Source organism: Phaethon aethereus (assembly GCF_964289735.1).
Source record: "Phaethon aethereus genome assembly, chromosome: 1".
Taxonomy (NCBI): domain Eukaryota; kingdom Metazoa; phylum Chordata; class Aves; order Phaethontiformes; family Phaethontidae; genus Phaethon; species Phaethon aethereus.
This window is the reverse complement of record NC_138575.1, coordinates 221,988,430-222,009,074: the sequence shown is the minus strand read 5'-3', so window position 1 is coordinate 222,009,074 and position 20,645 is coordinate 221,988,430. Positions and strand designations below refer to the sequence as shown.

At 40.6% G+C, this 20,645-nt stretch overlaps 1 protein-coding gene across 1 annotated transcript in view; it reads right to left on the bottom strand.

The window, feature by feature from the left end:
- Nucleotides 1–763: 763 nt before the first annotated feature.
- Nucleotides 764–20,645, bottom strand: part of PGM2L1 (phosphoglucomutase 2 like 1) — a gene marked incomplete at its 5' end in the record, with an annotated part of 39,257 nt that continues 19,375 nt past the window's right edge. The window contains 12 exons of the mRNA XM_082007273.1: nucleotides 764–1,179; nucleotides 3,493–3,626; nucleotides 4,255–4,444; nucleotides 5,799–5,928; nucleotides 7,124–7,217; nucleotides 8,844–9,024; nucleotides 9,843–9,940; nucleotides 10,177–10,366; nucleotides 11,319–11,512; nucleotides 14,619–14,702; nucleotides 15,682–15,766; nucleotides 18,051–18,157. Coding sequence (XP_081863399.1) covers nucleotides 1,077–1,179; nucleotides 3,493–3,626; nucleotides 4,255–4,444; nucleotides 5,799–5,928; nucleotides 7,124–7,217; nucleotides 8,844–9,024; nucleotides 9,843–9,940; nucleotides 10,177–10,366; nucleotides 11,319–11,512; nucleotides 14,619–14,702; nucleotides 15,682–15,766; nucleotides 18,051–18,157 — 1,590 coding nt within the window. The 3' untranslated portion in view covers nucleotides 764–1,076. The remainder of the gene's footprint in view (nucleotides 1,180–3,492; nucleotides 3,627–4,254; nucleotides 4,445–5,798; nucleotides 5,929–7,123; nucleotides 7,218–8,843; nucleotides 9,025–9,842; nucleotides 9,941–10,176; nucleotides 10,367–11,318; nucleotides 11,513–14,618; nucleotides 14,703–15,681; nucleotides 15,767–18,050; nucleotides 18,158–20,645) is intronic.

Below are 20,645 nucleotides of genomic sequence, written 5' to 3'. Positions count from 1 at the left end.
TGCAAATTGCTATTCTAACAGATATTAGCTTACAAGACACGACAAAAAAAAAAATCATGATTTAGTAACTAAAAAAAAATAATGGTGTCTGTGTCTCACCTCCACCTTCTTCCTTTTTTTTTTTAAATACACAGACAGTATGAATTCAAGCTATCAAAACTAAAAACGTCAAATGGGAATTTTCAAAGTTACTAAATTTCTGAAGCCTTTAGTAAAAAAAAAAAAAAAGCTTAAAATCCTTCAGAGATGTGGGACAAAAACCAGTTACAAAACCTATGGTAGTTCAAATGGGCGATTTAACCAAGGAATGAACAAGTTTCTACTCCTTTGGAAGCCTTGGAAAGGCGCTACATAATTCAAAACCCAGACTGCAAGTGGAGCTGCATGTGTTGCCACTAGGCAAGTAAATATTTTAAGATACACTGAGGAAAGATACAATGCACCAAGAGCACCTTTAACAACGGAAGGATACTTAAGTAGCTAAAAAATGTCATATTGAACAACTTGCCTAAACAAGAAATTCTAAGCACTGAACTCTACTTCAAAATTTTTGGAAATTAAGACCTGTAACAATGATACCTACATTCCCACACAACAGCTAGGAAGAAGCAGGCTTTTTTGTCAGTTTGGAGCGATCACCTCCTTCAGATATTATGACTACCCCATTTTAAAACCTTTTTGCACAAAAGGTATTAGGTACCTGAAATTAGTTTAAGACACAATCTACTGGCTAAGATCTGCTGTCTTAAACCTGCTAGAGCGGTTCCTTTGCATTGGTGCAGATTAATTAGTCTTTTGGTCAAAAGGATAATGTAATTATCCTTTTACATTATCATGTAAATTATAATAATACATTCCATCCTTTTCTCTCACTTCCTCTCCTTATCCCAGTTCTCTACACAAGACTTTGGTGAAAAGCCTGACAAAAGAATGCTGCTTCTTTATAGAATAAAAATGTAGCTGTTTAACACACATACACACACGCACACGTGTTAAACTGAGTTCTGTTCTTGGTTCCTTTGTTTCACATGATGCAGTGCAGGCAGTCACTTCTTTGAACGCCAGTTACAGGATACCTAAGCAGAGCGCCAGATCAGTCCATTCTTATCAGGTTCAAGAAAATTCTCAATCAAAGCTTCAATAAGCTTCTGAAGTTCTTCTTCCAGCAAGGTTCTGTCACTAGAAAGAGAAAAATGCTATGTCAGAGGTTTGATAAACATCAGGCATCTATTAAAAAAAAAGAAAAAAGCACGATATGATGGTGATGGATTAGCTTTGTTATATTTCCTACCACCATCAACGAGCAGAGACTCTGATCGCTCGCTTTAACAACATACTTTTTGGTAGGGACTGTCACAATATTAATTTCCATTAATTTAAGAAAAAAAATAAATGCCACTAGAGGGCTCTAGGCTAGCAGAGAGGACGCAAGAAGTAATGACTGCAAAACCAATGCAAGACACAGACTGTAAATGGATTAAAAAATAAGAATGAGCTGCTAACAGAAGACGTAGATACCCTGTATTCTTCCCTACATGGTGTCCAGACGCTCGACTAGGGTATCTTATTGTATTTTGACTAAAGTGCAGTTTAGGGGGATTGAGTAATCAGGTGAAGTGTCACGGCTCACCAGAGGACACCGTAATACACTGATCCTTTCCCTATTTAAATGTCCAGACATTAATTTGAGTAAAAAGACAAACATCCACATGCACAAACACTAAACGCATTGCAACACTCCTTTAAAAATGCATAATCCCTCTCCTACCCTGGAAGTCTCACTGGAGGGAGAGGAGCTCAGCCTGTTTTTAATGGAGAACAGGCAAAACAGGCTTATTTACATTTGCTTTGTTCATTTGTGGAACTGGCACTATGTCATCGTCCTTCAGGTCAGCGCTTCCTTTTAAAGAAAACACCCAAAAATGCTGCAAATAAAACTGACTTTCCTGATGTTCAGCTTTTAAGAATAATCAATAAACAGCAACTCAGAGAAATATTTGCAAAGCTATTACCGAGAGGAATGCCTTTTGAGGTTCCTACAGACCATTTTGTGCCTTGAAACAGGGAAAATTGAAAGCTTTTCAATTTCATGTTCCAGATAATTGCCATTAGCCATAGGTATTACTAAAATTAAAGGTTGATATATGTTTCTGACTTACCAGAACGAACAACAGCAGAAGCCCAAATGATGCATATCAAAGCATCCTCGGGTACTTTGTTTCTCTCCCCACTACTTTTACTTGTCTGGCCTTCACTTCTGTTAAGATTAGGTTAAGGGCAATATTTCTAGCATTTATTTCTTCCTTCTTGGTGCAGCTGTTTGCCTCTGCTCTATCTTACCTTTTCTTCAGCATTTACACCAATGGTGTAAAAAAAAAAAACCAAACAACCAGCATTACACCAAATGGTACCTTGCCCACTCCTCGGTTTATGGAAGCATGTTCTAACTGAAGTGAGAGTTTCCATACCCACAAAGAAGTGCTTTCATATTCCAGACAATCAGAAAGCTCTCTGACGAAATACATAGAAGCTTCTGGCAAGAGTCATTCAGAAAACCCGAGTGTAGAACTCCTACCACTTCTCTGATGTGCTGTTATTCCATGCTCGATTAAGAACAATCTAAAAACATGACTCAAAAGATGGGCCATACCTGTGTTATGCACTATGTGGCAATAAACGGTGTTTTAAAGAATACTTCAGCAACCTGTGGAAAGCTCTCTAGGCATGGATCTGTGTATCCCCTCACGTGCACATTTTACAAGCAAAGGCAGTCTACCACTCACTATCCACTGACAGCCTAAGCCTGACCAAAACATTCACTGATAAAAGTATGCTCACCCTGAATTCCTTCCAGTAAGTAGAAATAAATACAGAATCAGAGGCCCCTTTATGCCATTTTCAATTCTCTGCTCCATGGGAACATTGGGACACAAGCCTAAAACGAGGGGTATTCACACAATTTAGGTTAGGAATTCTGTTTTCAAGAACCTGCTCTTCCCATTAGCTGGACTGAGAACCTAGGCTCCTCATTTGCACTCCTGATTCCAATGGTGTAAACATATCCTTTCCCCCACCCCTTTTAAACTGGAGGAAGCTGAATCCAGGTCGCTGTCAAAAGGGGAGAAATCTCTAATTACTACCCAGTAGCCCAGAGCAACACAGCAGATTCTCAAATGCGACAGGAATCCACCTGGGTTTAAGCATACTTGCCTGCAGCAGCACAACTGAGGAACTGGGTTAATAAAAGAAGTCTCCTCTACTGTAGCAGATGCTGAAAATTCAATTTTTTGTCTCATCCACTACAGAGAGGGTCTCTTATGAGTAGCAGTGTGCATCACTGGCCAGTGTGACAGGCTGGAACAGTCAGCTGAGGCTCAGGTCTCCAAGGAGGCAGCCAAGGAATCCCGCAGCAGGCAAAGGATTGATGCCTGCATACCGACCTTTAAAGCCTGGAGGCATCTTGCAACGTGTGCATGCGGACCTGCTACTGACCTCTGTTCGGGCAGCGCGCACATCTCTGCGTAGTACTTGATCTTTGGTTCTGTTCCACTTGTCCGAAGAGTGGCAACACAACCATTTTGAAACGTGAAAGTGATCATCTGACTGCTTTTACTCACTGGCAGCACCTACATAAACAACAACATTTTATTATAGAACACCCCAACTAACACAGAAGTGTGAGGGGTTGGTCTTTTTAAATACTTTTTAATTTTTTTTAAATACTTTTTAATTTTTTTTAAATACAACATTCAGTACATACAAAGCTAAATAAACACGCTGAAATCCCCTGCAGTATACACCCCCCAGCCAGCACAACAGACTAGAACAAGCCACTCCAGCCTAACAGACAGGCCTATCTCCTAGATCAGAGAATCACAGAACAGTTTGGGTTGGAAGGGACCTTCAAAGGTCAGACTCAGAATTTCAGGATAACGAGACTGCCTCTTACTCCCATTGGAATTCCAACATCTGGAAGCCCACTAGACAGCATAAGAGTTGCAGGAGCATAAAGCTCACTTCAACTAATAAAGTTCATTCATTGTTATATCAAAATATTCAACTCCATAGGCAAGCCATTTCACATTTAAGCAGTTTTCTCCCCAGTAAGTGTTGTTAAGCAGTTTCAATAGATGATGGTAATTATACTGGTGGCTTACATTGACATAATATATCTTTCTGCATAGTTCTTGGTGTATGAAACTTTCAGTCTCTTCAAAAACAGAACCTCTCCTGCAAAAATACTTCATAACTCACCGATTTCTTATTCGGCTGGCTGCTATCATAGCCAGTGGTAATGTCTCGTACATGTAATATATTGTAAATACCACAAAATTTTGGATAAGACTGAGGAGCATCAAAGTTCCGAAGCTTCTCAAATATCCTTTTGATAGTAGGAGGATCATAGCACAAGAAATAGGAAGTCTTTGATATGTGATATCCATACCTACAAGCAGATTAACGTTTTCAGTTACAAGATTCAGAAGTTTTCTGCACATTTGATATCTAAAGAAAGCTCCTGTTTGGAAAAGCAATAACAGAAAAAGAATGCAGTTCTCACAGCTGTGGAAACAGATATTTACAGGCAAATGTTTGCACTCTGAAACAGATTTCACTGCATTACCCAGACCATCTTAAGCTATTTTTAAAGTCAGGCAAAGGCTTCAGTTCCAAAGAAATAAAAGCCAACCATTTGGCTGAGTGCAGCCTTGGTAGCCCTGAGGAAATTAATATGCAGTATCATTCCCACACCATCAAAAATTGTCTGCTGTAGCCACGTGAGCAGCCACAACAACAGATTATTTCTACAGACTCTGAGGAAGGTGACTGATTATTTCATCCAAATTAAGACTACTATCCCCAATCAGACCTAAAGCAAGCACTCACTAGGTGCAGCAACCATGTTTGCACGTTGAAATTTAAGTTGTTTTTCACTATAGTTCACCCACTCCTCACTCTGCAGAGACCATTCTCTGCAGCTTAAAAAATTAAGTGTGACTGGATGCTGAATTCTTCTGTTATCACTATCACTGACAGCTTTTTCAAGCCAGCTGCTCAGAATTATTTCTGCTACAGTTTGCATGGGACAGAGCAAACTCTGCAGTGCCACAGAGAGACAAACGCCGACCATCGTTTCTGCTTCCTCGTCCCAGGTTTCTAAGGGCCACGGTCCACCTTTCTGCTGGGCCAGCAGGAAAAGGGATGGCATAAATGATTTGCTGTAGCTGTGCCGCTAACCCCGTTAAAGCACAGAACTTCTGCTGATGAGTGGGGCGGATCACAGTACGACTTAATTCTGACACAGCCGTGTTAGTCATTTTATTGCCATGAATTGTGCCCATAGCTATTGGGCACAGAGCATTCCTTCAACCTCTGCTCCATTACAAATCTCGGCAAGAACAGCACGTGGTCTTCTAACAGTCCCCAGACTGTGTTTCAGTGATGATACTAAGTGTTGAGAGGCACACGGATCACCACTGCGATGCAGCTACCCGTCAGAAGATAAGAGAAGTAAGATAGCATGAATCAAATAAGAGAAAAGTTTGCCCTGGTGGATCCATATGCAAAATTCTACTCTTTCACAATTTATTGCAAAAACACGATGAAGGGCCTTCTTTAGTCCTTTGGGAGATATGGTATTCAAGTAGTATCTGTAATACTGAAGACTGCAATCCATTATAGCACCAGAAAAAATGACTTACAGCGAGAAAACATCCGAGGGATGCATTAGAAATATTTACTAGCTTATTCCCAGCTCCAAATTAGTTAAGTAGAACATACTAATGAAAAATACAACTTACATTTCATATATCTCAATGAGTTTCTGTGCTAGTGTTAGGTTCTTGCCCTCCAGGTAGGTTGCCATTTCAGCTATGACCACAGCTGCGCTTACACCATCTTTATCCAACACCGATGTGCCACACATGAAGCCTAAAAATAAAAAATTGATCATGGAAAAATAAGCTGACATACTATTACGCTGATTTACTCAATTGAAGTTTGAACCTTTTTCCTGTAAAAGAAAATTGGCCAATATATACAAGCTGTTTTTATTACTGAGTAAGCATTCCCCTTTTCTAAAAAAAAAATTAAAAAAAAAATCTAATTAACAGGCATCGTAGGGCTGGAAAGATATGTGCTATAATCAATTCTAGATTGTGAACATCTACCCTCTGAGGAGATCTCTCATAGTACAGTGCTAAACAAAGATTTGCTTGTTTTGTGAAAGCACACCAATACCGCAACGAGTCCCACCAGTAATTTGAATCAGAGGAACCCATACAAATGCAGTCTTAGTAACCCTTAAATCAGTGCTCCACAGTACTGCCAAGATGCCTTCTTTCTGAAGGGATGCATGAGCAAGATCTTAACTCTTTATGATTAAAAGCTGCTTTAATTTTGTGAATGAAATTGGCATGGACACACACCCTTTTCAGTGCATGCTTCATTTTCAAATGCTATATTGTATGTGAATACGCCGTCCCAGAAAGCTGCCATTTATTCTGAGCAGCCGAGAATTCCTATAGCCAAGACGTTCACTACACAGTTCTCTACAGGTAAGCGGGGTCAGCAAGATTACCAAGACAGAGCAGGCAAGGCAAGGTCGGCAGGAACATTCACACACTTCCATAAGGTATTCAATGCTATTCCTGCACACACTGTTCTGAAGCACGAGGGGATGGTGTACAGCTCCTGGAGGAACGGCAGTGCTGGTGCGATGGCTACTGTGACCGAAGCAAGCCACCTCCCAGTTCCACATAGCCGTTAATAGCGAGTCCTCACAGAGAGGACCTCTAAGATATTAAACTATTAAGAACACATCCTGTGCTTAACCTCAGGCCACAAAGCAACAGTAGTTTGGCTCTGGCATCTCAGGACTTTCAATCTGTATCACAACACGTTTGTATCAGGAAACTGCACAAGCACAATACCAGAACTAGAATCATACATTGTTTATCATGATAGCTGGCACATTGATTTGATGAGAGCAAAATACCAATACTAGTAACTACAAGAACAAAAATTAAGTACTTTTTGTGTTTTGTTTCATAACTAAGACCACCTCTTTTTAGTTGTATTTCACCCCGCAGTTCTCAACATTTTAAAGTTATACTGATATACATACCGATAGACTCCTCAAATGCAAAGAGGACTTCTTTTCCATTATCTAGGAGATCTTTTACTCTACTTCCAATCCATTTAAAACCAGGGAGTGTTTCCTGAAACAAGAAAAAAAAAAGAGTGCATTAAATACACATTTTAGATTTAGTTACAAGTCAAAGAAGAAAGTGTAGCCACTATTCCCTTCACTTCCAGGATGCTTCAGACAAAATTAAAAAAAAACCCCAAACCCAATAAAATAAAAAAGATGATGCATTCTGAATTTCAGGGTCAATGGGAAAGATTGCTGCAGAGTCAAAACACTAAAGCTTATCGTCATTTTTCTGATTTTCCTGAAATAATTTCCCTGAATTTAAATCTAATTAATTGAGAAACAGAATAGGGACAGTAAAGACAAACATTAGACAAGTCATATCTTCAGTTTAGATTATGAATCTAATGCAAAGAGCTGCTGGATAGCATTTTAATAGTGAATACTCAACTAGGAAATAAATATCAAATCAAGGAGTAAGCATGCTTGAGAGACTGGTTCTCTCTGAGATCAGATAAGATCTTCCATGGTGCTTATCAGATGAGACAATAGTACAAAGTTATTCAAAAGGAAAAGTTACAAAAACATAACGAGCAATCTTAGGTGACAGGAGGTAAGAGCACTGCTTTTGCTCTTCAAATAATGCAAAAGCAGTCACAGCCCTTCTTGGAGAGAAGGAAGGTACAAAGAGGGGAAGCTTTTAGAGGAGACCAAGGGGTTCTGTAAATTCCTAGCTTCCCCCCCATCCCAGTCAAATGTGTCCCTTTCCGGGGGTCAGGCGGGGGAAAGAACAGTATTTAGTGAGATAATGAAATTCACTACAAGGCAGTGATATTCAACCTTATTAAGCATATCTGGACAGTCACTCAAGATGGTTTTCAGAGTTACTTTCAATTTTGGTTTTTAATTCCTCATTGTCTGGCAAAGTATTTTTTCCTGTTGCACATGGATTTAATTAAGACATGCATTAAACAAGACCTGGATGTTTGTACTAAGCTTTAGCGCACTTGCATCTCTTATGGCTAACATCCAACGGCCTCAGAAATCAGAGCAAGTACTTAATTTGAATGCAGGAACTAAAATAATAACTGTCGGTCAGTGTGGGGACACTCCCCCATTTTCTTTTTTAGCAAGTCCTTAATAAAACTACATTAAAGCTCTGAACATAAGAGTTCCTCTGTCTGTCACAATTTGAAGTAAAACCAAATTTAAGACCTTCTAGTGATCTGGGCACCTGAAGGAACATTGTGTAACCTGTGTTTGTTTGTTACAAATCCATCAAAAAGAACTCCATTTTTGTAGTAAACATACCAAGGTGCACACACTTTCATTCTCTCACACAGAAGAGCTTATCTCTAGGAAAATAACCACGACAAAGGCATTTCTAGTCTACGTAATTTGGGTTTTAATTCGTGTCAAACGGTACAGCCTCCTTGCAGCTTTGTCTCAGTTGATCTCACAGTCTCCATTTACTGTAATATGCACTAAGAAACACTGCAGATGTTGAAATCAGGCTTGTCCAGGTAAAACAGCATTCTCTGCAAGTTGGAACACATAAAAACTCCCAGCCAAAAGACTGGCAGTCATCTGCCTATTTTTCATTTTGTAAAGTTGTAAGCAGGGGGGGGCTAGGTGGAGAACATGGCAACCAGATTTTACTCTGCCAAGACGACATCATAAAAACCACACTTACTTCAAAGTGAAACCCCTCTTTAAGTGCAATTGCCCTCAAAATTTTTGAGGAGACTGTGGTCGCTAACATGTAAACGTTCTTCACATCAGCATCTTCGGAGCAGTTTTCCTTCCAGCAAGAAAACATCCACCACCCAAACAAAGCTGCTAGCTCGTTGCCAGTGAACACCTTCCAGTAGCCACTGCGAACAAGGATAGAAAACGTAAGAGCTCTTTCAGGTTTCCCAGGAGCATCCACTCGGGGAGATGCTTTCTGCAGTCACTGGAACAACAGGAATCTGAGCACACTACCGAGAAGCTGCTCTATACAAAGCCACCGTACTAACAGGACTCCACATTTATCACATCTCAATGATTTACAAGCCCAGTGCATTCTGTTAGCAAGCAAAGATACCAATTAATATCCTTACTGTCAGCTTTAAAACAGCTGAGGTCTTTTAAAATTTATTAAACAGAAGTATAGCAGACTATAGAGTCTATACATTGCAGTCAGGCAATGCCTGCACAACCGCACATTATAGACAGTTACTTACACAGTGATCAGAATTTTGGCCTGTTAGTGGAAGAAAAATAATTTCTATTCAATATGAAGCAGACAGGGGGAAAAAAAAAAAAGAAACAAACAAACAAAAGCCCACAACAGCTAATTGTCTCAAGGCAGAATCTGTTTGCCTAAAAAAGTGAAAAAACAGTAACAAGAAGACTTTACTGTCTTTAGTAACTACTCAGCTTTTCAGTTAAGTTTTATTTGGCCATTTACTGTAGCACTGGTAAATATTTGATTAATCCTTTCCGAGTTAACTGATTTTATTTAAAAATACATTATTTCAGGTGGAGCTATACCAAAAGATGAAGCTAGCAAGAAAAAATATCCAAATAGTTAAGTCACAACAGGAAAGAGTGGGTTGAAGGTGTGTGCCTGTCAACCATATGGGGACATTCTGTGATTTTCACTACCTCTCCTGCAGAAAGGTATAAAACAAAAGGTCCCATCACTTACTTTTCCTGCTGTTCTGCCACTGCTAGTCTGTCTGCGTCTGGGTCAGTGGCCACTACTACTTTAGCACTTTCTTTCTCTGCAAGCCTGAGTGACAACTCCTGGTGAGAGAAGGAAAAAATAAAATAAAATCACTAGAGCAAATAAACCCACAGTCTTCCTACTTACATATAACATGCAATGAAAGAAAATCTCACATGGATTGCCCACTGTATTAACAGAGCTAAAAGCCAGGCACTCCCTGTCCTCATCCTCCATTTGTTTTTTAACACAGTGTCATATCCAAACAGAGGAAAGCTCACAAAAAATCTGATGAAGTAGGAAAAAAAAAAAATACCAGCACAGATTCTCCTTCTTCAGGATTTGGGCATTTGACAGTAGAGAAGTCTGGATCTGGATCTTTTTGTTCAGGTACTGGAATAGGGGGCTGAAAGCCAAATGCTTTGAAAGCCAACTGCACGTAGTCATGTCCAACTCCATGAAAAGAAGTATGTACAAACTTCAAATTTGTTTGCATGTTTAGCTCCCTGAGAAGGAAAAAAGAATTTCAGTAAGATTTTAGTTATTTAACAAGACTACTTTCATGTGGGAAAACAAAAGCAAAAGGAAATGAAATTACATTTCCTACTATTCTCCTGATTTCTGCATTAATTTCCAAGAAGGAATAAGTGAAAAGTACTCATTCAGACTTTCACTGGAAATTGCTGGTTTAAAGCTTCTTCTCCTGGAAAATTAAGTATTTACATTCTGCTGAATCAGCTGAAAGTCTTGCAAAAATGAACTGTTAATTTCTGCATCAAACTCGAGCTCTTCCACCATCCGGAAGATCTTACCCTGGCTCGGCTCTACCTATATTACCCATCCTCCTTCTTTAATTCTTTTCTTCTACCCCACCTGACCTTTAAAGTTAATCTTCTCACTTCTATTCCATGCATGTACACCTCACCTTTACTCTGAATTTCTGCATTTTATTCAGAACTATTTGAGCGTATTCATTTGCATAAAATGGTTCCCATCAGGGTGCTTTCCTGTAGCCTAGTGTCCAAAGGCAGGCTGCTTTATGGTCAGGAAGTATGGTTTAGTCCTAATGATGGTGGTCATCTAATTTAATGACACATCAGAGAAGGGATGAGATGGGACAGAATGGAGAGAGGACCAAAAATTATTCCTGCCATGAAGAGCACAGAGCAACGGCCTCAAGCAGACAGCGATGCCTGTGGCAGAGTGGAGCACCCAGCTTCTGCAAACCATAAAGACAGAAATCCAGTCACCGAGTTGTGACGATAACAATCACTACAAGCAGGTCCAAAACTACTACAATTTTGGAGGACAGCCCAATCCCTACACCCTACTCAAAAATGTTTGTGTATGGCAGCATCGCACACTTTATTATTGAAGTCTGTCTGTCAGCAGTCAGTTTTCCACATGTAATCCGTAGCTTAAAACCATAATTTAAGTACCTTTTGTTTTATACAATACCTATGATAACAGATCTTTTTCAGATCCTCCATGTAATAGTCACAAATTTTCTTCAGAGGATCCTGTCTAAGGGGACTGGTGTCTACTAGATTCTCATTCCAAGAGCCATTCCATGGTTCAACGCACTCTTCTATACATTTTATAATTTCCTTATCATGAGGAGAGGTGATCTGTGCTCCATTTTCCCAATAAACCTGGTATAAGTTTAAGGAAAACAAAACACAGTTTATTCACAAAGATTATTAACTTGATAAATCCTTTTAGCTATAGGATTACGCATGCTTCCCGCTTCTTGAAGTCATACAGAAAAAGGCTAGCATCAGACTGGCTTGATTCTCAAAAGCCATTTGGAATCACAGTTTACGATTTCAGTTATGTAATGATAGCTGCTCAGCAACATGATCTATTTTCAAAAAAGCTGGTATTTAACTATTATGACTGAAATCATCAGGACGTGAGAAACCGAAACTGGGCACTTACATTTGAGAGCGTTGTGCAAACTGTAACAGAAGAAAAACTTTCTACATAACCTGGCATTCCTTTTGAAAAAGAAGCACAACTTGTTTTTGAAATCAAAGCAAAACAGATAAGCAGCGTGCCAAAGTACATGTTTTTCCGTAACTGAACAACTGTAATCTTTCAGCTGGGAACACTATCAAACCCTGAACTATAAAAAGTCTTTGTTAAAGAATTATTTAGATGCCAGTTTTCCCACAGTTTGTTTCCAATAGCATGGTTGAGTTCACAGTGCAAACTTTCTACTCAGACCAATCTGTCCCTCTCCTTGTCCACTGGCTTTCAGGAAACCCATAGGTACCTTCAAAACTATGGGTTTGTCAAGCCTGGTTAAAATTGTGCAAAACATTCAGAAGCTGCTGAATTCACAGGGAAAATAGTGAAAGATAGAACAATTCTTCTGAAAGACTAGAAGAAACACTATCCTGACAGAAATAAAATGCTCTGTATCAGAAGACACAAACACAATAGCTTCTTGATAAATGAAGCACCTGGAAAACTGTTGTAGCTTATTTTTTTATTCATTGCTATAGCTAAGCAAAAGTAAAGGCTGGCGAAGTACTTTACTTGCTCCACACAGGACACGTGCAGTACAATCACCTTCAAGAGTTACTCCTGTGCAGAGTAAGACTGCTTTTCCTATCATTGCCATTACTCACTGACCTGTTACTAAGCTTCTAGAATGCTAAGTTTAGTTAAAGTTTAGAGTTTAGTTCAGATTCTTATAAAGTTTAGAAAGGAAATGCTGTGTTACAATACTGCATAAGCAGCATTTGCTATTATGGACAGTTATGCTGTTCCAGGCTCTCCAAGTGAAGCCACCCACCTCTCTCTCAATGACCAGAAAAACAACCTTACAGGTAGCAACACACTACTACAAAGTTCTGTTAATCAACTCTTAAACCATCACCATCTTCAGCACAGTTACCTACTGTGTGGACTAATTCACCTAAGTTCTAGCTTAGTTTTAAACTCATTTTTAAGTCTAAGAAATGAACACATACATAAGCCCATGGGATGTGACAAGATGCATCCCAGAGTGCTGAGGGAATGGGCTGATGTAGTTGCCAAGCCACTCTCCATGATATTTGAAAAGCCCTGGCAGTCAGGTGAAGTCCCTGGGGACTGAAAAAAGGGAAACATTGCACCCATTTTTAAAAAGGGTACTAAGGAGGACCCTGGGAACTACCCACCCGCCAGCCTCCCCTCTGTGCTTGGGAAGGTCATGGAGCAGATCTCCTAGAAGCTACGCTGAGGCACATGGAGGCCAGAGAGGTGACTGGAAACAGCCAGCATGGCTTCACCAAGGGCAAGTCCTGCCTGACCAACCTAGTGGCCTTCTAGGATGGAGTGACCACATCAGTGGACAAGGGAAGAGCTACCGATGTCATCTATCTGGACTTGTGTAAGGCCTTTGTCTCAGTCTCCCACAACATCCTTCTCTCTAGGTTGGAGAGGGATGGATTTCATGGGTGGACCATTTGGTGGATGAGGGATTGGTTGGATGGTTGCATCCAGAGGGTCAATGGCTCAATGTGGATGGACAGTATGACGAGTGGTGTCCCTCAGGGGTCCGTACTTCATCGATGACAAAGACAGCAGGATCAAGGCCGCCCTCAACAAGTTTGCACATGGCACCAAGCTGAGTGGTGCAGTTGACACACCTGAGGGACGGGATGCCATCCAGAGGGTCCTGGACAAGCTCAAGGAACGGGCCCAGGTGAACCTCATGAGGTTCAACAAGGCCAAGGGCAGGGTCCTGCACCTGGGTCAGGGCAACCCCCAATATCAGCACAGGCTGGGGGATGAAGGGATGGAGAGCAGCCCCATGGAGAAGGACTTGGGGGTCCTGGTGGGTGAAAAGCTGGACAGGAGCCGACAATGCACATTCACAGCCCAAGCAGCCAACCGTGTCCTGGGCTGCCCCCAAAGCCACGTGGCCAGCAGGGCGAGGGAGGGGATTCTGCCCCTCTGCCCCGCTCTGGGGAGACCCCCCTGCAGGGCTGCGTCCAGCTCTGGAGCCCTCGGCACAGGAGAGACATGGACCTGCTGGAGTGGGGCCAGAGGAGGCCCCAGCAATGCTCCGAGGGCTGGAACAGCTCTGCTGGGAGGACAGGCTGGGAGAGCTGGGGGGGCTCAGTCTGGAGAAGAGAAGGCTCCAGGGAGACCTTATTGCAGCCTGACAGGGCTTAAGGGGGGCTGATAAGAAAGGTGGGGAGGGAATCTGTCAGGGAGTGTAGTGATAGGACAAGGGGTAACGGTTTTAAACTGAAAGAGGGCAGGTTTAGACTAGATCTAAGGAAGAAATTTTTGACACTGAGGGTGGTGAAGCCCTGGCCCAGGTTGCCCAGAGAGGTGGTCGATGCCCCATCCCTGGGAACATCTCAGGTCAGGTTGGATGGGGCTCTGAGCAACCTGCTCGAGTTGGGGATGTCCCTGCTCATGGCAGGGGGAGTGGACTAGATGGCCTTGAAAGGTCCCTTTCCGCCCAAACCCTTCTATGATTCTATGTAATAAATTGCTTAAGCATTTCTTCAGCTGCTGATTAGACTCTATGGACTGTCACAAAAGTCTTGTGCTCAAGATACACAAGCGGTATGGTCTTGACTTCTAGTCACAGAAGAAAATGTGTGTAGTTTAGGTTATAAAAGGATGAATTACTTGATTTCTCCTTCTAATGTACACACATGAGGGCTCCAGAAGAAGCCAAATGCCAAAGGCACATAGGTAATAGTGGAAAGCAGCTGGCTGTGACATGCTACGAACTTCAAGTTCAAGCCTTACCTTATATCCGTTATCCTCCTTCCGGTTGTGGGATGCTGTGATCATCACACCAGCCACAGCTTTGAGCTGCTGAACAGCATATGGCTACAAAGGAAACCAGAAACATCAATTTACCCAAGAGTTCTGCAGCTGGCACAAGTAGCATTATATTATTAGGACAATTATGCAATAGGATGCTACAGGAGAAGTGGCTCTTAATGTTTTCAGCAGTTTATTTGAAAATTAACATGAATGCTCATCATTCTGTTTCCTATAGCTAGTAATGGAGAGAAAGCCTATTTTGTTCTATTCTGTTGTATATGAACGTTATTCTATTTACTCTTTACAAAAACACAACTGTTAACTGGCCAACTAAAGAAAATGTACACTCAGATTACACTAGCATTTAAGAAAAAACAGGTTTAAATAGAATGGAGTTCACCAACAGGCTTGTTGAAAAACAAATTACAGATATTTCCAGCTAAAGAGCATCCAGTTCTTTCAGTCCTCCCCTCAAAACGAGATCCACAGCATACACATACACAGCACACTAGAAAAGCTTGCAGAATAGAAAACAAGGGTTTAAAACCCTGCAACAAAATGCTTCTGTGACTAGAACAGAAATCTCTATTTTTTGAGATACTAAAAGCAGAGGCAATCCTTCATTTCTCCCACTCTAAGCAGCGCAAGTCTTATGTGCAAAAACATATAGTCCCTACATATGTGTATTTATTCACACACACACAGATAAATATCATCTTTGACCCTTATGACACCCGGGTTTTTAAGCACAGAATGAAAGAACAGCAGAATGCTTCACCTGTAACTAATAGAGCAAAGCCTGGACTGCAATAACTACTGCCCTCGCATAGTGAAATGTGATTCTATTGACTATCTGCACACAGAAGAAGTCAGTGACATTTCTGTTACAGCCTCCTTCATGAGCCAAGTGTACCAAGCAGCCCCTATTTTTCTGTTTAAATGCTGGAATTTGAGAAGAAAATTACTAGTTCATATTTTTAGTAAACTGTCAAATACTCCCTTAACAGCATGGTTCAAAAATATAAAAGAGAAGATGACTCACCACAAACGGTGTAGGGACATATGTGGAAAAGAAGTATACAGGTACATCTTTAGCCAGGAGGACTGCTGCAGTGAGCTTTGCAAGTCTACCAACATGAAAAAGAAAATGTTCAGTCAACCCAACTCCCCATGACAATTCAATAGCCACATGGCATTACTGTAACCTTCATTTCACTTATTTCTTAAATCCCTCTATTGTTTTTTGGCTTATATGAACAGTAGTATCCTACAGTTTGTACAGTCGATGTAATACAGTTTTCAGGCTGTAGAACCCGAGACAGCACTTTTATTTGTTGCTTGAGGACCGCAAGGCACTTCAGTCCACCACGTAAATAAACCACTGATATCAAAAACAAAGATACAGAACCTATTGGTGTGACACTTGTCCTTCATTCAAGGACAGAATCAATCTCCCAGAACCATCTTGCCAGATGTCTGCAACAGCAGGTTTGGAAAAGGATTCAGTACCTCACACAGCAAAGCTTGTTTTTCCAGCCTTGTTCAGCAGCTTCAGATAATATCCATGAAGCAGACCTATTCCCAAAATACACTTCTGCAAACCAGCACTCTCTTATTCCAGAAAGTTTAGAAACAGTAACAGCACTCGTGTTTTTAAACCTTGCCTTTATTATAAACTTTTCCTTTCAAGCAGCAGGGAAACTCGTTCTCTTTCAGCTAAAATGACACAGCTCAGCAGTTAATAGGAAGTCTCAGAGTCAAAGCAGATGAGAGATTAAACAGTATAAGCTTGCTTTGCTCACTCGTTTTTACAGACGAGCATCTCCCACGATGCGCATAATGTAGTCATAAGTTTCAGTTACTCAGAATTTCACTATAGCACCTACCAAATGTAACCTGAAACCACTTAAAAGAGTTTGAGAGCTCAGCTTGTAGTTGAAGCTACTGACGTTATGCTTGCGTATCACAACAGTTTACGTGCACTTAATTACAGGATACAGCCAGACAGTCTGCCATCTCCCTCGGCACTGGAACTGATGCAAAGAGAAGGGCGTTCCTGCTCACATAGTGCTGGATGAGCACACTGATCCAATTGAAAATGCTCTTTTAGGGAGGTTCAACTTGGTTTCAGCACTACTGTAAGTGTGTGTCATCCCAAGGGGACAAAAGAAACATATAGTTGAGAACTGATTTGCTCCTTTTGACATGTGAAACACAAGGCCTGCATTGCCATCAAGTCTGAATTCCAAGCTTCGTGTGGCTGAAAAGGAATGTTTTTCTTACACTTCCATATTTTTTAAGCTGTGCATAAGCCAGATGATTTCGGTGATAGCCTTGCAAATACCATGTAACAAATGAGTTTATCTCCCAGGCTTTGGCTTAAGGGTTTTAATGTGCCACAAGGATCTGAAGACCAGACAGGAAGGCATGGAGAGGCAGGCTTCAGGGGAATGGAGAAACACTTAGAAGACAGTCACTAGATTCTCTGCTCTATTATTACAAGAACTTTTACATCCCTAGAATATTAAATGTTGACAAAAAAATTTAAAAACCCATAAAACTACATTAGTTACAATAATTAACTATAAAAACTACATTAACTACAATAATTAGCTACTAATTAGCTAAAGAGTAATTAGCTACAGGGTTGGCTGGCGGTTTTGTTTCATTTTTTTTTAAAGCATGCCATTACTACATATGTTTTTCTCCCCAGATGACAAGGGATTAGGCTTCCTTACTTAATGTCAGTAGAAAAAAAATGCAGCTCAGCAAAAATGCCAATAATGATATTCACAAAAACAGCATATTTATTTTTCCTTACAGAATTCAGAAAGCAGTTCTTTTACAGATACTCTCTTCCCTTTTCTTGCAAAGAGTACAATTTGGCATGACTGGAAGTTTACATTTTAGGCATTCCAGGTGAGATATTCCCAGTGTGGAAATACACCGAGAGCGCAGACTACATAAGGGTATCAAAATACCGGCTTACAGTAGGCTGAAGGTAGAAGTCTTCTCCCCCAAGCAAGCTTAAATCAAATGCATAACGCAAAAGAACGATAGTGTTAACAATAGAGCATTAACATTTAGTGATTTCAAGCTAGATGTTAGTATTCTGAATTTACCTTCACATTCAAATTTCTCTCCGGGTATATCAACTTCTTAATGTCTGCCTAATGTTCTTGTGCATTTAGACTGCAAATGCTTTGGTGAAGTGACTAGCCTTACATTCCACATTTGCTGGCAATTGGTATTATAAAGGCTTTAATCCATGCCTCTCTTCATTACTACTTAAATGGACTAAGGGAGGGGAAAAACTGTGCGCAGTTCATGACAAAAATATTCTGATAGAATGGAATGCATTTAAAGCCACAATTTAATTTCTAGTCTTGCAAATGTAATCAATACTCATACTTCTTACTGCTGCAGTTGCTGGTCACCTGACCTCGTGTGTCATATCCAACAACAAAGCCTCTCTGCTTAAAGTCTGAAAAACACCTCTCAAGATACTTGTAGATCCCCTGGAAAGAAAAAAAATAGGGAAGAATTAGCTCTAGTGTGGCACACGCATTAAATGTGATCTTTCACATAGGATGTATAATGTCAGTAGGCAAAATACAGCTCAGCAAAAATGTCAATAATGATATTCACAAAAGCAGCATATTTATTTTTCCCCAAAGTGTTCACAGAAAGCAAGCAAGCAAACAGCTGTTGGAAATAAAGGCAGTACAAGAAGTGACCAAATAGCATAAACAGAAAGCTCGAGCCAGCAAAATCCTCAAGCAGCAAACACTTGTTTTCAATTCGTACTGTGCTTTTATATATTCAAACCATCTTCTTAAAGACCCAATCAAGAAAAATCCATTTTCTGAAAGTCCATCCACTCAGGCAATACAAGGCTAGTGCTAGTCCATGCTAATGTACTGTGAACACAAGGATGAACAAGTCAGACACCTTGTCAGCACTGCTTCCAAAGTCTTGGCTCTAAATTTGCATTAAAAGAATGCTTCATCCTTACGCACTCTTTCAAACAAATATCTATTACTAGTGACCAGGTGGACAGACTAAAGTCCTCAATGTCTATGCTATGCAGACACAATAGCACAAATACAAGCTGTCTTCTATCCATCAAGCCAGAACATTTCCAATGGCAAGCTATCAGAGAAGACCCCCTGTGCAGGGAGAAGAAAGGGGAGCAGATGAAGGGAGTAAATTTTTAAAACACACTGGGGGCAAGGAGAAATATGTGCTGAAACATACACGGGACAAAAGCGAACACCCCTTCTTTTCAAAGCAGGAGGAGATGGGCACTCTTTCAAATAGTGGATTACATGGCGTTCCAGCTTCACCTTCCCTGTGGCCTTCACAGCCGTTCATCTCCCAGTTAGAATCTCTCTGAAGATCCATCACAGAAACAACCCAGCATGGATCAGCAGTTTTAGACAAAAAGATGGCAGCACTATTGTCAACAGAAGTTTCCAGAGGCTACAGTTCACCACAGTCAGGCAGCAGCCTTCCCTAACACAAGCACAACACGGTGAACTTACCATAGCCAAGCTGATCCTAAAAAGGCTACCTCTTACGAGGGCACAAGTTTCCTCTTGATAGAGGGAGTGGGAGCATTTTGTACTAGAATTGAATGGATTTTTCCCCCCAGGATTAAGTGCAATCTTTTGCAATGTTCTTCTCTGAACCTGACTCAGTATCACCAGTATCACCAATCTCTCAACTGGAAAGCTAGCCTGACTCCTACCCATGAGAGTCAGTTGAGTTCCATTTTTTTTTTTAATGGTTCTTGCCCTTTCCACTGAAGAATGTGCTTCAAAGCACGAACAAGCGGATACTGGCATCTCTTTGGAGAACTCTCTCAGCTGCTGCAGCTATAGTGTCTACAGAGAGCAAAAAAGCTTTTTAAAAAAATAAAAGTCTTTGAATACTGACTGAACATGAAGCTGTAACATGGCTGGATCGCCAGCTGAAGTCACCTTCACACTGAACTGAAACATGTTGATACACAAACATGTTCACACTGCTCTGACAACTTATCAAGAACTTCCATTCACAGTTGTAAAGAGATAAGAGATAGAGGAATGGTGAAAACTTGTTAAAGTTTGACTAGAACAGACTGAATAACATTTAAAGAGATGAACAGCAGACTTCTTATCATCAGATGCCTTATTTAGGCTAGCGGTGTCGGAAGGTCGGAACACAGTACAGGGTTTTATCTGAACTAGTTCCTCAAACATCAAGAAACTACACCAAAAAAAGGACAAAAATTTATGGAAGAATTTCTCCTGGGATAGCTACTGCTAATCAAAAATATCCAAGTCAACATCTTGCCATTACATACCTGTCATAATTAATAACTTATTAGCAAGTGTCAGCATACAAATGTGTAACCACCTCAGTGAATCTAAAACAAAATTCTCTTTAGGTGCACTGAAGTGTTACAAATACTTATACCACTGCCCAGTTTCCCTATATAAAATTCACAGACAGATCTAGTCAGCTTCTACTGCCATGTTGTAAATAATCCTCTTGCGTGTCCAGTCCCTTATGATCCATTTCAAAGGAGAAGCGAGGGGAAAGTGATGGTATCAAGAATGGGATGGGAAGACTTCTGGCTGATGAAATCAAGAGAGAGAGTAACAGCTTTATGAAGACCAGTATTTAAATCTGTCAACTATTATCTTTAGCTTTGCTTCTATAGCAACAGGAAACTCAAAGCAATGATGCAAAGTTGACTTGTTTTGTCATTGTGGAGGTCAGTGATGGGTTACTTACCTATTAATAAAAGCAATTGGTTCAGCAGGACAGAAGCAATACTTGAGCAGGAAAATCTAGGCTTTATGTGCAGGTTACGTACCTACACTCTCCAGAAGAGTCAAAAGCAACTTCTGGATATTCTGTACCTTTCTGGATCTGACTTTTCATGATATCAATCTAATCATGCAAATGAAGAACACAGCTTGCAGTTAAGCATGCAATTTAACTAAGGTTTATTTTCAT